The 16,912-nt window shown below is 46.8% G+C and overlaps 1 protein-coding gene and 1 long non-coding RNA gene across 2 annotated transcripts in view; one reads left to right on the plus strand and one right to left on the minus strand.

Moving 5' to 3' along the window:
• CD9 (CD9 molecule) overlaps positions 1 to 9,917 on the minus strand; it is a 26,016-nt gene extending 16,099 nt beyond the window's left edge. The window contains exon 1 of the mRNA XM_081331076.1: positions 9,543 to 9,917. Within this exon, the coding sequence (XP_081187202.1) occupies positions 9,543 to 9,608 (66 nt within the window). The 5' untranslated portion in view covers positions 9,609 to 9,917. The remainder of the gene's footprint in view (positions 1 to 9,542) is intronic.
• On the plus strand, positions 8,998 to 15,780 carry LOC308669985. The gene is made up of 3 exons (XR_014026901.1): positions 8,998 to 9,029; positions 13,108 to 13,370; positions 15,415 to 15,780. It is a non-coding gene; the product is annotated as an uncharacterized lncRNA (long non-coding RNA).
• Positions 15,781 to 16,912: the final 1,132 nt, after the last annotated feature.

The following is a 16,912-nucleotide window of genomic DNA, read 5'->3' on the forward strand; positions in this document are numbered from 1 at the left end:
GATGGCTATGTCCTGTGTTGGATTATTTTGGGGGGCGAGGGGTTGCTGGTTCTAATCCCATCACTCTGCTGTTGTTAGCTATCAAATCTTGCTCCAAGAGACTTCGAAAGATCCTGCCTTGAGTGGGTTTCTGCAGGCAGCATTTGTGAATGGGGCCTGTCTTTCTGAATGGGATGATCAAATCTGCATTTCTACAGAGCTGGCCTCTGCCCGGGGGGGGGGGGAAAGGGGGAGGGACTGGAGCTGGTTTCTGGGGGCTGGTTCCTGTCTTTTAAGATGTTTTTTTCTCCATTACTGTATTCCTTTGGGGAAATATAATATTCTGCCTGTTTGGGATATCTCCCAAAATATTTCTTTCTCTGGTGGGCTGTCATTCCTACAGCTGGGATGCGGGAAGAAGACCAGGCTGTACTCTGAGCAGAAAGCCTTGGTCCCTCCCAGCCTGCAACAAACCAGGAATGATGGGAAGTGGGGGAGGAAGCAAAGGGTACCAGAGACCCCGTTTCTACCCCCTGCAATGGGCTTCCCCTTCCCCTCCTGCACCACGACAGCAAGTGACAGTCCCTTCTTCAAGGCTATAGCACTTGAGGGTCATCTCTGTGGTGGTGTCAATTGCACTTCAAAACCGTACCATGCAAAATATTTTGAATTGTTCCAGAATTTCGCTCCCTTTACACTCCTCCGAGTTAAAACAACACTGTCTTTCGGGGGTGGGTGGGAAAGAGATTGCCTGCTTGTAGTCTATATACATGACTTTTCTCCCCCTCCTCCCTGTGCATATTTTGTTGGGCTTTCCACTTCATGTAAATAATATTCGGTAACCAAGCCAGGTGTACCTAGTCTCTTCCTGCATTTATCCCAGGCTTTTAAAAATGCGGTTTATTATTGCGCAACGCCTCCTAAAGTGTGGTTTCCGGTTTGTATCGGCTCAAGGATGCAAAGATTGTGCAGCCAGGAGTCCCACAGATATAGTTCTACCTTAGGAGGCTGTATAACTCAATCAATAATCTCACTGAAATAACTACTTGAGCCTTGGTGGAGCAGTGGGCTAATGCCTCCTTAAGTAACACCAGCTGCCTGCAATTAGCGCAGGTTCGAGTCCCACCAGGCTCAAGGTTGACTCAGCCTTCCATCCTTCCGAGGTAGGTAAAATGAGGACCCAGATTGTTGGGGGCAATTAAGCTGACTTTGTAATAATGCCGCTTGGGGTGTGTGTGAAAGCCCTAATAAGCAGGCATATACATAGAATGAAGGCTACTGCTAAGCTTGTAAGCCGCCCTGAGTCTTCGGAGAAGGGTGGGATATAAATGGAATTAAAATAAATAAATAAATAAAATACTTGGATATATGTACATGTTGTATGATGTATGTACATATATATGGTATATGTTATTCCTGTTTTTTTTTTAAAATTCCATTTATATCCCGCCCTTCTCCGAAGACTCAGGGCGGCTTACAAGCTTAGCAGTAGCCTTCATTCTATGTATATGCCTGCTTGTTAGGGCTTTCACACACACCCCAAGCGGCATTATTACAAAGTCAGCTTAATTGCCCCCAACAATCTGGGTCCTCATTTTACCTACCTCGGAAGGATGGAAGGCTGAGTCAACCTTGAGCCTGGTGGGACTCGAACCTGCACTAATTGCAGGCAGCTGGTGTTACTTAAGGAGGCATTAGCCCACTGCTCCACCAAGGCTCTTTCTTTGAAGAGGTTTCCCTTCTCCTCTTGAAAACAGCAAAGTCCACATTTTGGACAGAGAGGGCCGCTGGTTTGAAAGAGGGGTCGAAGAGGCCATCTAGTCAAAATTGAACAGCCCTCTCTCAACAGATTGGGGTGTGTGTGTGAAATCAGACATCGTCTATCTCCAGTGTGCAACACAATCCTTCCAGCAGTTCCAAAAAGGCTCCACACCCATTTGCACCCCTACTCAGGTGACCTTCAGGACACAGGTAAGCCTCCGAGTGGCCTCAACGACTCTTCAAAAGAAGGCAAACGATCAGCTGTCTGCAAGGAGTATAAATCCTCCTGTTTCCCACCATCCATCAGAGCGGAAGAAGCTTCTGGGATGAGTAAGCGAAACCTCTTCAAAGAAAAAACAGAAAGTCCAGTTGCCTCTTGACAACTGACATCTTTGGGACAACTAAAATTACAGCCAGTACTATAAAAAAATTTGTCGCCTTTTAAAGCAGACATTTGCAGGCCCGTTGTATATAAAGCGTAATTCTGTATTTTAAATGACAGCCAGAAGTTTTACGGTTTATACCGTCTTCTTGAGTATTGCTGCGGACATCCATCTATTACTATTACTTGGAGCTTAACAATGACTGGCAGTTTTTAAAACAACCCAGTATATTCTGTTATTTAAACTAATTAAACAAATATTAGATTGTAAGCTGCCCAGAATCACAACGGGGGACATAAGAAAAACAACAAACAAACCATAGAATATTGAAAACTTTAACCTAACTCTATGTCTGTAAACTGCCGGTTTATCTACCTTTTGTTTTATTTTTCTCTCTCTCTCCTTTTGCTTCCTTTCATTTGTGTCTTTTCCTTTTTTTATTTCTTTCTCCCTTCATAAAAATAAAATCACAAAAAGAGGTTAAAAGTCCTATCAACATATTTATGCTTGAAAGGCAAACATTCCGTTTTTATAGCATCTTGCCAACATCTCAAGTGAAGGCATTGCTGGTTTCACCCACCCAGAGCGAAACCCCCTTTTAGGATCCCGAAGTTGTGTTCTGATTTTAATCTGCCAATTAACAGAGGCAAACATTAAATCCCAGCCCAGATTAGTAGCAAAACCTGTTCCCACAACAGGCTCCCATTGGCCAAATAAAAATAGGTTTTTGCGTCAAACTCTTTTGTCTGTGTGAACCAGCGTCTGTGTCTGCTCTCTTTTGGATTATGGAAAATGAAATAAAGTTAGTCCTCCATTTATGACAATCGAGCCCCCAAATTTTTGTTGCTAAACGAGACATTTGTTAAGTCAATTTTGCCCCGCTTTATGACCATTCTTGCCACCGTTGTTATGCAAATCACGGCGGTTGTCATGCCGGTAACCCGGTTAGTGAAACCGACTTGCCCCCTTGACTTTGCTTGTTGGAGGGTCACAAAAAGGGGATCACGTGACCCCGGTACACTGCAACCGTCGTAAACACGAGTCAGTTGCCAAGCCCCTAAATTCTGATCGCAAAGATCCTGCAAAGGTCTTAAGTGTGAAGAAAAAATGGTCACAAGTCATACTTATTCAGTGCGGTCACTAAACACCCCGTTATAAATTGAGGACTATCTTAGCTCCCAACGGGAAGATGAAGGACACCCGATTCCAAGCATTCAAATCTTGGGGTGAAAAAAAAAAAAAAAGAAGATGGCAGGACCGCATTTTTTTTTGAGCCAGCTGAAAAAGCCATTAATTAAGGGTGACGAATTTACAAATGGGGAATATATTGCAAGGTTTGATAAGGCTGGAGGCTTCCTTCCCATTTTGTTAGTTCCTTTAAAAAGTGCAAGGTTGTGTGGCCGGCTGTTTTGAGAGTTGCAGTTGATAATCAGAGTTGGGAGATTTCTCCACAGAACCCCCCTCTTTTTAAAATAAAAATAAAAGTGAATGCTTTCACGGAATTAAATAATGAAGGGGCATAAAAGCAATCCAGGCAATTTCTACCCCGCCGTAAACCTTTCCCGGATAATAGCTTTGTGGCCGCAGCAAACAAACAGCTCTTGGGCACTTGGCGATTTTTAATAGCACCGAGAAAATATATTCTATCGAGACGATTGCCTCGGATGTAATTGATCATTAGGGCTTAGCAGGAAATTTTTAAGGCCTTCGACTGAAAAGCAAAACACATCTAATTGAGTATTTTGTCCCCATTTCAGGAGGAACATCGTTCACACAGCGTGTACAGCCAGCAGGTACCGACAATTTTCAAAACTCTGCTGATTAAAGTATAGGTTGAATACTTTAAGTTCCTAATTAATTCAAGATCCCCCCGGGTTTTTTCCCCCTCCCAAATCCACACCATAGCTCGCTGCTTTATTAAACAAGCTTGTGGTTTTGCTAAAATGGAAAATGCTTCGGATTTTAAAGTATACACCCGATTGAAAATAGGCCAGGGGATATAGGGGTTAACGGTCAAAATCTTATGGGGCCTCCACTGAGTTTTGTTATGGTGCTTGGTTGCCATTTTATATTTTCTGATCTTATAAATTTCAATCTTGTTGTTGTTTTGCTTCATTGTTTTTTGTCACTGTGCACCACCCGCTTTGTTTTCCTTTGAGCAGCGCACCCATTCCTGTTTACCCTTGCCGCTTCAGCCATGTTAGCACAGTCCCAAAGGTGCATAGATACTATGGGGTCATCTTCTGACTTTCTTCTAACATGGTGACCCACAGGGGATGTAAAAGTTTTGGGATCTAGACAGCGCTACCGCTGAAATAAAATAGCAATAGCACTTAAGACTTATATACCGCTTCATAAGGCTTTACAGCACTTTCTGGGGAGGTTTACAGAGTTAACATCTTGCCCACCAACAATCTGAGTCCTCATTTAACCGACCTCAGAAGAATGGAAGACTGAGTCAACCTTGAGCCCCATCAGGATCGAACTGCTGGCAGTGGGCAGAGTCAGCCTGCAATACTGCATTCTAACCACTGCGCCACCAGGGCTCCTACTAAATCTGTCAGTTACGGGGAAATCAATCAAGAGCAAGGGGGGATCTTTAGGCTGAGCATGAAAGTGTCTCCCTGAGATCATCCCACTTTTAATCTTATTTCCCAAAGTATAGACCAAAATCGAGTTTAAGCTGATCCCTCTGCATTTGCCCACTTTGCACTGAATCTGAGACTTGAGACCCTTTTAATAAATGAAATGAAGAAGTAGACCAAAACCTGCTCCTTCTCCACCATCAAAGGGCAACTATTTTCTGTTGAGGTTCACCTCCCTTTGAAGGCATCTGCTGAAACCAGATGAGGCTTCCCTTTCCCTCTTTATGCTAAGCCTCTTCCTTTCCACCCAGATAGAAGACAAATACGGCGTCTACCAAACGCCATTGTCGATTATACTAAAAAGTTGCCTGAGAATGGGATAACAGTTGGCCAAGGACTTCACTCAACCCTCAAAGCTCATGTTGGAAAAGCCAGACCTAGAGGTAACACCAAGCAGGCTTCCTTCACAGATCACATGGAAGCTACAAGCCAAAAAGGACCTCTTCTCCAAAGCAGCTGAAGGCAGGAGAAGAAGCAATGGATGGAAACTCATCAAGGCAACCTGGAATTAAGGAGACATTTCCTAACAGTAAGAACAGTTAACCAGTGGAACAGTTTTGCCTTCAGAAGCTGTGAATACTCCAACACTGGAGGTTTTTATGAAGACACTGGTCAGCCATGTGTCTGAAATGGCACAGTGTCTGCTGCGAGAGCAGGGGGTTGGACTAGAAGACCTCCAAGGTCCCTTCCAACTCTGATGATGTTCTAACTGTTCTAAATTATAGAAGAACCAGCATCCTGGAGAACCTAGGTCCGTAAAGTGAAATATCCCCAGGTTTGAGAATTGCGTTCCCTGTATTGTGAGGGACGCTGCGCCTTGTGGAAAGAGACCCTTTGAGAGACGGTCATTCCCAAACCATGAAACCCTTGTTATTTTGTGTTTCCGCTCAACAAAATTGCAGGTCCTGATGAGGTTGTCATCCCGGCAACACACCACAACCTTCTCAAGTCATAAGAACCCAAGAAAGAAGGCCGGCAAACGTGCCCAGGACACCTTCAGACAGCCAAGACTGTGCAAAGTGGAGCAATCCCAACTCAGCTTTTTCAGAAGAGAACAGCTCTGTCCCACCGCATACAAACAACAGTGGTACCTACTCCACGGACGTTGCTCTTTTCCCATAAATCAATGAATGGCCTCCCACTCTTACAGTCAGCTGCCAGAAAGAGTCCATTGTGAGCTATCTGGTCCAGTTCACTATCATCTATTCACTAAGCCCCATTGTCTATTCCGCTGTCTGATTGACACTCAGTTTCTGAGAGCATGGAAACAGTGCAGCCCCAGCCAGGGAACCGAGAGCATGCAGAGACACGTTTGCAGACACACACACACACACACACACACACACACACACTCAGGCAATCCCTGTTCTTTGCTTCACTCCGGAAAGGAGACTTAAAGGAACGTGAAAAGACAAGCTTGCTAACTTGTACACAAGCCATTCTATCTGCAAGTATTGGCTTCTTCCGTGAAATGTATTTTGCTTCTGTTTTCCTAGCAAGGGAAAACACAGGAATTCAGCAGGAATTCAAGTCCGACGGGGACCACCCGCATTTCTTCAGTCAACTAAGATGATTAGAGGCCTGGAGACTAAAAAACGCATGAAGAACGGTTGCAGGAGTTGGGTCTGGCTAGTCTAGAGAAAAAAAAGGACAAGGGGTGACATGATAGCAGTCTTCCAGTATTGGAGGGGCTGCCACAAAGAAGAGGGGTGTGTGTGTGTCAACTTATTCTCCAGAGCACCAGAAGGCAAGACGAGAAACAAGGGATGGGAAGCAACCTGCAATTAAGGAGAAACTTCCCAACAGTGAGGACAACTAACCGGTGGAACAGCTTTTCTTCAGAAACTGTGGTTGCTTCATCACAGGAGGCTTTTAAGAAGAGACTGGACAGCCCCTTGTCTGAAATGGGTCTAGGCCAGGGGTAGGCAACCTTGGCTCTTTTATGACTCGTGGACTTCAACTCCCAGAATTCCTCAGCCAGCACGGCTGACTCAGGAATTCTGGGAGTTGAAGTCCACGAGTCATAAAAGAGCCAAGGTTGCCCTACCCCTGGTATAAGGGTCTCCTGCTGGAGCAAGGGGCTGGACTAGAAGACCTCCAAGGTCCCTTCCAGCTGTATTCTGATTGAGTTGAATTCAAACTTCAATCAACTGCCTCAAAGTTCTGTAGCAGAGTAAAAACTGGCATTTTTCTCTGATGCTTGCCCGTCTCTACCTGGAGGGAGATTTCCTTCAACCAGAAAAGTCACATTGTGTACAAGTTAGGTAATCTCCCCATCTGACTAATGCTGCAAGGAGAGGCAGAGAGTTTCAGAGGGTGTGGAAAATCCTAGGAGAACTTAGTTGAGGACATCCGTGTAGCCTCATGACTCAAAAGCCTTGCATGGCTTTTCAGAAAATGAATGAGCTTAAGCAGCATCTAGAGACAGTCAAGCATAGAACAGAAGACTCCCCAATATTTCCTGGGGTTCAGCTATCATTTGGGATAGGGAGCTGATGTAAAGGGAAAAGAGGTTTCCCCCCCCCCCCCGAAAGCAAAGGTCAGGCAAAACCCAACACACAACACCAAGGTAAAACCCAACACACAATTCCACGGTACAAAGCAGAAACTCCAACCCAAAAAGTACAGTCTACTATAGGGTTCTCCAACCCCTGGTCCGTGGACCGGTACCGGGCTGTGGCATGCCAGCAACCGGTCTGCACAAACAAGCAAAGCCCCATCCGCGGGATGCAGGCAGCACACAAAACTACACACTCTCTGGACCACGGAAAAACCTCTCTCCACGGAACCGGTGGTCCCTAGTGCCCAAAAGATTGGGGACCTCTTGTCTACTACACACCTAAGAAAAGAAAGCAGGATTTCCTTCTTTCGAGCAAGCCTCTTCACAATTAATTGTGCTTTCGAACAATTGAACAACTTGAAAAGAATTCCAGAAGTCTCCAATAACTCCTAGCGAGGTCACAAAGTCTTACTAGAGACCTTAAAAGTCAACAAGACTCTGTTTGGGGTTTCCACAATGCCCCATGTGAAGACCAGACCAAATTTGTGGGTTGTTCCAACACTGAATAAGCTAGCCAACATCTGGATCCATCTAGAGCACTTTCCTACTCTCGGCAACTTGCAGACTCAAGGCCATGAGCAACCCAGTCAGAAGGGCCAATCTTGGAGAAGATGTAGATCACGGGCCTTCAGACCTGGCCCTTTTATGACTTGTGGACTTCAACTCCCAGAATTCCTCAGCTGAAGGAAGTCCACAAGTCATAAAAGGGCCAGGTCTGAAGGCCCATGATGTAGAAGCTCCTCAATCAATCAATCAATCAATTCCTTTATTGGGGTCAGGAACCAGCTTACAACCAAGAAGGAAATCAAAACAGAAGCATCTGACACACAGAAGCATATTGGATTACTTTCTGTGCATGGGCATTAAGATACTTTTTGTTGCTGATGCAATTTAAAAGACTAGAGTAGACCCTCATCGTAACCATGGTCTGAGCAAGTGGTGGTAGGGGTGTCAACTCAAGCCAACATGGCAGCCACGACTGCATAACACTGGAAGTGATGCAAGGGACAGAGAGATGGGCTTCCTTTGTTAAGTTTTAGTCTCCATCTTGACTTCTTCTTTTTTTTTTTGGACTCCCTGGGGAAAATGGTGTAGGTGTAGAAAGGGTGTAGGGACTCCTGCTTGGGCAGGGGGTTGGACTAGATGGCCTCCAAGGTCCCTTCTGACTTCTCTTCTCTTCTCTTCTCTTCTCTTCTCTTCTATTCTATTCTATATAGTCTGTTCTGTTCTGTTCTGTTCTGTCCTGTTCTATTCAGAGCCCCCTCCCAAAGAAGCTGGGGACTATACCCCCACCTTTCATTTTTCTCACAAGGCCTCTGTGGCCAAGGCTGGAAATTAAGATCGCTTCAATTAAGACCAATTAAAGCTGGGGGGGGGGGTTTCCCCTGCCCAGGACGCTGTTTTCCAAATTACTTTCACTCCTTTCCCCCCCAGGCAAGGGTGGGCGAGGCTGCCTCCCAGACCCCAGACCCAATCAGACCCCATCGGGATCGATCCGCCCCCGTTTCTCCCTGCCTTGCCACGACTATCCCCCTCTCCTCAAATTGCAAGGCGACGCTCTGACCCCCCCACGTCCCCCCCGAGCCCCTCCAGCGCCGCTGACCCCGCGGCCCTTCGGGCACGCGCTGGCCGGCTCGTGCCCGCGGCGGCGGCGGCGGCGGCGGCGGGAAGCGCCCGGCCGGCTCTCACCTGGCGTCTCAGGTGCGCGGCAGCCCGGAAAGAGAGGCTGGGGGGGTGGGAGGGGGCTTCCCTGCCGGCTCTTCCTGACGGAAAGCTCGGCGTCCCCCTCCCCAGGCTCTCTGCATATGCTCAGAGCCACCACCACCCCCTACCGGACCTCCTCTAGCACCCGTTTTTTGGGGGGGGGATGGAAGCCCCTTCCCCTCGTCTTCCAGCTCTGCCCTCCCCTCCCTCCCCAGGCTCTCTCTGCACTTGCTCAGAGCCCTCCCCCCCACCGGACCTCCTCTAGCACCCGTTTTTTTGGGGGGGGGATGGAAGCCCCTTCCCCTCGTCTTCCAGCCCTGCCCTCCCCTCCCTCCTTCCCCAGGCTCTCTGCACTTGCTCAGAGGCCGCCCTCCCACGCCCAGGATCCCTCGAGTCCCCGTTTTTGGGGGGAGAGGGGGGAATGTTGCCCCTTCGCCCTTCCCCACCCCCTCCCCCGGTCTCCCAGCCCCCGAACGCCCCCTTCTTCCCCGCCGAGCTGTGCCCACCTACCCAGAAAACGAAGTTGAAGCCGAAGAGCAGGTATTTGATGCACTTGGTGCCTCCTTTGACCGGCATCGCGCCGGACGGACGGACGGGCGAGGCGGAGGACGGGCGGCGGCGGCTTTGCTACTCGGCGGGACGGCTGAGTTGGAACCGGTGCCTCTCTCTCTCTCTCTCTCTCTCTCTCTCTCTCTCTCTGCCTCTCTCTCTCTTTCTCTCTCTCTCTGTCTCTCTCTTTCTCTTTCTCACTCTCTCTCTTTCTCTCTCTCTTTCTCTCTCTCTCTCTGTGTGTGTGTGTCTGTCTCTCTCTCTCTTTCTCTCCAGCAGCTCCTCCGCTCGGCCCTTGCCGGAGTCGAGCCTCGCCCCGCTTCTCCGACCGCCCAGCCCAGCCCTGCCTTGCCCTCCCTTCCCTTCCTCCCCCCGCAGCGCTCCAGGCCTGCCCTGCCCCTCCCGCTCCCTCCCCCGCCGAGCCACACCTTCTGCCCGGCCCGGGAAGTCAGCCAAGGACTTGCGGGATTTCCCCCCCCCCCAACAACAACACACCCACCACACCCACACACCCTTTGCCCGTCCCGCCTGCCTGGTTCCGAAAACCCCATTTGGCTGTTTTCAAGACAGGTGGGGGGGGGAAGAATAAAAACAATAGATTGGATGGGGCACCTAGACCCAATTGCCACAGAGAAGGATTGTGGGAGTGAGGATGCTTCTGGAGTCTAGACTGGAGTCTAGAGACCAACAACTTTAAAGCCTGGCGGACTTCAGTTCCCAGAATTCCCCAGCCAGCGTGTTTGCTGGCTGGGGAATTCTGGGAGTTGAAGTTCGGTGGTCTTAAAAGTTGCCAAAGTGGGAGAGTCCTGACTCTAGACTCTACGACAGGGGTCTTCAAACTTGGCCCTTTTATGACTCGTGGACTTCAACGCCCAGAATTCCCCAGCCTGGCTGAGGAATTCTGGGAGTTGAAGTCCACGAGTCATAAAAGGGCCATGTTTGAAGACCCCTGCTCTGCAAGCACCGTCACCCCAATAACCCTAGGGCAATTGGTGCTGTTTCCCCCCCCCCCCCCCGCCCCGCATGGTGGGCAATCTCTGAATTTCAGCCAGGAAGATGAAAAAGGATGAAAAAAGGAAGCACGCCAAAGTGGCCGGGAGTCCTCGGTCTCTTCTGACAGAATTTATTTGCAGACCCCTGCTCAGGTTTCTTTGACTCTTTCTTGAAATCCGTTGGTCTGAACTGGATACATAATTTGAGGAAGGGTCTGATCAATGTAGAATGGACTGGAAGAGTAACTTCCCTGGATTTGGAAGTTGCTCTTCTCTGACTTGATGATTTTAAAGGCCTTTTGTTTATGGTGCATTTGCCTGCTGACTCAAATTCCACCTGTGATCATTTACATCATTTTGAATTTTGCTCTTGTAGAGTATTAGTAATCTGGAATAGAACAGAACACAATAGAACAGAATAGAATAGAATTACAGAATAGAATTACAGAATAGAATAGAATGGAATGGAATGGAATAGAATAGAATTACAGAATAGAATAGAATAGAATAGAATAGAATAGAATAGAATAGAATAGAATAGAATAGAATATAGAATAGAATTACAGAACAGAACAGAACAGAATAGAATAGAAGCTGGAAGGGACCTTGGAGGTCTTCTAGTCTAGTCCCCTGCTCAAGCAGGAGAACCTCTACCATCTCAGACAAGTGACCGTCTAGCGCAGACATGTCAAACACAAGGCCTGGGGGCCAGATGCGGCCCGCGAAATGGTTTCATGCGGCCCGTGAAGCCATCCTGGAAACAGTGAGGGAACGGCCCCCACTGCCTTGGCCCTGGCTCAGAGACCCTCCTTCTGCCAGAGACCCTCAGATCTGTCCCACTCCTGCCCAGGCCCCCATAGGCACCCTTGATGCGAACGTTGTAGAGCTGGCCACGCCCACCCAGTAGGCCATACACACTCTGGCCACGCCCACCCTGGCCATACCCACCCGGCCCCCTGAGGGCAACCGCAATGCTGACGCGGCCCTCAATGAAATTGAGTTTGACACCCCTGGTCTAGCCTCTTCTTAAAAACCTCCAGTGATGGAGCACCCACAATTTCTGGTGGCAAGCTGTTCCCCTGGTTAATTGTCCTCACTGTCAGGAAGTTTCTCCTGAATTCCAGGTTGCTTCTCTCCTTGATCAGCTTCCAACCATTGTTTCTTGTCCTTCCCTCTGGTGCTTGGGTGAATAATTTGACCCCCCTCCTCTTTGTGGCAGCCCATCAAATACTGGAACGCTGCTATCCTGTCTCCCCTATTTCTTCTTTTCTTTAGACTGGCCAAACCCAAGTCCCTCAGCCATTCTTCATATATTCTAGTCTCCTGGCCTTGGATCATCTTAGTTGCTCTTCTCTGAATTTTTCCCAAACTCTCAACATCTTTTTTGTGATACGGTGGCCAAAAGTGGCTGCAGTATTCCAGGTGTGGCCTTACTAGGGTTATATAAAGCGGTACTAATACTTTGCGTGATCTTGATTCTATGCCTCTGTTTATACAATCCAGGATTGTATTAGCTTTTTTGGCCGCTGCTGCACATGGCTGGCTCATGGTCAAGCGGTCGTCCACTAGGACTCCAAGGTCCCTCTCGCAGTTGATGTTTCTGAGCCGGGTCTGATTCAGTTATTCCTTCCATTTCTTCACCTATGTCATTAGAGTCCAGAACGGAATCTTGTGCCTCTTCTCGATTCCTCATTCCAGCTCAGTGACGAACTCTTGAAGAGTCCGCCTTGATCGTAGTCAAGGGAACTGTTTGAGCAACAATAACCAGCCCTTCCCATTGTGACTTCAGTGGGTGTCATCTAAAAATACAGACGTGGAGCTTTGCAGGGAATCAGTGACAACACACGTATCACAATGTCATCACTTACTCCAGTGATGTAAATTTCGAGGGGTCCCTGGTGCTCTCTGAGCTTGGTTGCTTCCTTGAAGATGTTTCGTTACCCAAGCCAGCTAACATCAATCAGTGATTGGCCTTGATGATGTTACCTAGTTGGGTAATGAAATGTCTGCAAGGAACCAACCAAACTCAGAGAGCACCAAGGACCCACAGTTGTTGTTGTTGTTGTTGTTGTTGTTGTTGTTGTTGTTGTTGTTGTTGTTGTTGTTGTTGTTGTTGTTCTTCTTCTTCTTCTTCTTCTTCTTCTTCTTCTTCTTCTTCTTCTTCTTCTTCTTCTTCTTCTCCTTCTTCTTCTTCTTCTTCTCCTCCTCCTCCTCCTCCTCCTCCTCCTCCCCCTGCCCATGCCCCTCCCCCTGCCCCTCCTTCTTCCTCCTCCTCCTTCCTCCTCCCACCCACTGGTGATGTTACCTACTTGGGTAACGAAACGTCTGCAAGAAAATAACGACACTCAGAGAGCACCCGGGACCCTCATTTCAACCCTGAGCTACAAATATTCTCCTTTATCGATGCAAATTTTGTAATAGCATAGAATTCTCCAGTTTAGTGCACAGCTATAGGTCTTGATTGCTACCACAGATTGCGCTGTTTTCATGCTCACTGTTTTAAGGCACCATTTCTTTATATCTTGTCCCTCCAGGTATCTTTACTCCCTGGTAAAAACCGTGTTGAAAATGGTTGGCTTCTTCTTGATCCATCTGGAGAATAAACATAGCATCGCTACATCTCAAACTTGGGTAAAGGGGTGAGAACTTAAAAGTCCAGTCCAGAGGAGAACGATGGAGTCGGTTCACCAAAATTCAACTCCTGCACGGAAATTGGAAGGAAGAGTCTGAAGGGGCTGGAAGAACAGATCCACAAACTGTTTCTTGGCTGTCGTCAAGATTCCCATAGATGCCTATGGTAAGGAGTGCTTTTATACACTTAGTGTGGATGGCTGAGTCTCTTCTTGAGGTGGTCCTATCCCCTGAAGCATCGTCTTGAAAATCCTAGGAAAGTTGCAATTGGTGTAAAATATAGACCACAGCTAGACTGATTATCAAACAAAGATTCCATGATGCCCCTTTGGAAAGATCGGCCTTGGTTGCCAATTACTCTCCAGGCAAAATTTTAGGTCTTGGCGTTACTACCCAAGGTCCTAAATCTTCTGGAGTTGCCATTCTCGCTGCCTTTAGAAGCTCTTTTGGGCCATTAGAGTTCAAGGAAGCTGCCCCCAAACAACTTTGGCCTTGTTTTTAAACTATTCACTGTATCCAATCTTCATTTTGAGCACAAAGGCCGCTGATAAACCGAGGAGGTCAATAGATAATGCTATCTTGCTGGTGGCTAGAGAAGTTCCTTCAGAACTCATCTGATGGAGAAATTGTCTACCGACTATCCATGTTGGAGCTTTTTGCTGTGTCTCCTTCTTTTCCCCCCACTGCTAGTTGGACTGGTTTGGCAGCATTGCTGCAGGCTGGAAAAGGCCAAAGAGGCCTGTCCTGTTTACTGTGTACGACTAATTGGATTCATTGGTGTTTAATCAAGGGGACGGGCACTTAGGAGTAACTACCACAGCGGAACAGTGGAAAAGAAGGATTGTTTATATGCCGTTCCCTGTTTTCAAGTCCTGGTGTAAGTAACGGTGGGCGAGGAATTAATAACAGATCTTGAAGGCTTCCCCTGCCTGGCCTAAAAGTTCCAGGAGCTCCGAGGCTTCGTTTATTGGGTTTATCTTCCAAACTGTATGACCTCCCAAAGAGAATGGCTGCCGAAACTCGCCGTTAGGATTTTTTTCCTCCTGATGTCCAGGCAGCCCTATGAGAATGGAAGCCCTTTGTTCTTTGCCCTGTCTTCTCCAATGTTGCTAAACGATTCTGTCCTCCACACGGCACTTCGGATGCTTAAAGACCGCCATCTTGTCTCCATGTAGTCTTGTCTTCCACTCTACATACTTCCAACTTTCTCAGTTTTTCCTTCCTCCCTCCCTGCCTCCCTCCCTCCCTCCCTCCCTCTTTCTTTCTTTCTTTCTTTCTTTCTTTCTTTCTTTCTTTCTTTCTTTCTTTCTTTCTTTCTTTCTTTCCTTCCTTCCTTCCTTCCTTCCTTCCTTCCTTCCTTCTTTCCTTCTTTCCTTCTTTCTTTCTCTTTTTCTTTCTCTCTTTCTCTTTCTTTTCTTTTTCTTTCTATCTCTTCTTTCCTTCCTTCCTTTTCTCTTTCTTTCTTTCTTTCTTTCTTTCTTTCTTTCTTTCTTTTCTTTTTCTTTCTTTCTCTTTTTTCCTTCCTTCCTTCCTTCCTTCCTTCCTTCCTTCCTTCCTTCCTTCCTTCCTTCCTTCCTTCCTTCCTTCCTTCCTTTCTCTCTCTCTCTCTCTCTCTCTCTCTCTCTCTCTCTCTCTCTCTCTCTCTTTCTCTCTCTCTCTCTCTCTCTTCCTCCCTCCCTCCCTCTCTCTCTCCCTCTCTTTCTTTTTCTTTCTTCTGCATCACATTGTTGCCTCATGTTCATCTTATGATCCACCCAGGCAGTCCTCAACTTATGACCGCAACTGAGCCCATGGTTTATTTTGCTAAGCAGAGAAATTTGTTAAATGAATTTTGCCTCATTTTACGACCTTTCTTGCCACAGCTGTTAAATGAATCACTGCAGTTGTTAAGTGAGTGACACGGTTGCTAAGTGAATCCCGCTTCCCTCATTGACTCTGCTTGTCAGAAGGCAGCAAAAAGGGTATCACGTGACACACACACACACACACACACACACACACACACACACACACACACCGGGGACACCACAACTGTCATAAATATGAGTCAGTTGCGAAGCATCTGAATTTCGATCCCTTGACCATGGGGATGCTGCAATGGTCGTAAGTGCGAAACATGGTCATAAGTCACTTTTTCCGAAGTGTTACTGAACGAATTGTTGTAAGGTGTGGACTAACATTCTATATTTGTCTATCTTGATTTTTCCTAGACACAAAATTGACCTTTGTGATTGCTGAAACTCATCGTGCTGGTTTGAGACTTTGCTGCAGTTTATCAAAATTCCCCTTAATGTTGCCCTCAAAGGTCTCCTTTATTGTGATGGACTCTCCTATCTTAAGGGTCACCTGCAAAGGTAAAGGTGGCATTTTTTAATACCTCATCCAAGTCACTCATTTCCTTAAAAGGAACCCTGGGAAGATGTCACATTTCCTTGGAAGGAAGCCATTGAATTGCACTTTGGGGGGCACAACTGCTAGAACATACGAAGAACGGCTGCGGGATTTGGGTTTGGCCAGTCTAAAGAAAAGAAGAAACAGGGGAGACATGATAGCAGCGTTCCAGTGTCTGAGGGGCTGCCACAAGGAAGAAGAGGGGGTTAACTTATTCTCCAAAGCACCTGAAGGCAGGACGAGAAACAACGGATGGAAACTCATCAAGGAGAGAAGCAACCCTAGAACTAAGGAGGAACTTCCTGACAGTGAGGACAGTTAAGCAGTGGAACAGCTTGCCACCAGAAATCGTGGGCGCTCCATCACTGGAGGTTTTTAAGAAGAGACTAGACCAGGGGTAGGCAACCTTGGCTCTTTTATGACTCGTGGACTTCAACTCCCAGAATTTCTGAGCCAGCATGGCTAAGCATGGAAACCTCTCCCTTCCCCTCAGCGTGGCTGGCTCAGGAATTCTGGGAGTTGAAGTCCACGAGTCATAAAAGAGCCAAGGTTGCCTAACCCTGCGCTAGATAGTCACTTGTCTGAGATGGTATAGGTCCTCCTGCTTGAGCGGGGGGCTGGACTAGAAGACCTCCAAGGTCCCTTCCAGCTTCTATTCTATTCTATTCTATTCTATTTCTGTTTTCTATTCCTATTCTCTTTTCTATTTCTATTCTATTCTATTCTATTCTATTCCAATTATTTATTTATTTATTTATTTTTAGATATTTTTATTTTAATTCCATTTATATCTCGCCCTTCTCCGAAGACTCAGGGCGGCTTACAAGCTTAGCAGTAGCCTTCATTCTATGTATATGCCTGCTTGTTAGGGCTTTCACACACACCCCAAGCGGCATTATTACAAAGTCAGCTTAATTGCCCCCAACAATCTGGGTCCTCATTTTACCTACCTGGGAAGGATGGAAGGCTGAGTCAACCTTGAGCCTGGTGGGACTCGAACCTGCACTAATTGCAGGCAGCTGGTGTTACTTAAGGAGGCATTAGCCCACTGCTCCACCAAGGTTCCATTATTCTATTCTATTCTGTTCTGTTCTATTCTATTCTATTCTATTCTATTCTATTCTATTCTATTCTATTCTATTCTATTCTATTCTATTCTATTCTATTCTATTTTCTATTCTAATTTTCTATTCTATTCTATTCTATTCTATTCTATTCTATTCTATTCTATTCTATTCTATTCTATTCTATTCTATTCTATTCTATTCTATTCTATTCTATTCCTATTCCTATTCCTATTCCTATTCCTATTCCTAT

Source organism: Vipera berus, assembly GCF_964194415.1.
Source record: "Vipera berus genome assembly, chromosome: 6".
Classification (NCBI taxonomy): Eukaryota; Metazoa; Chordata; class Lepidosauria; order Squamata; family Viperidae; genus Vipera; species Vipera berus.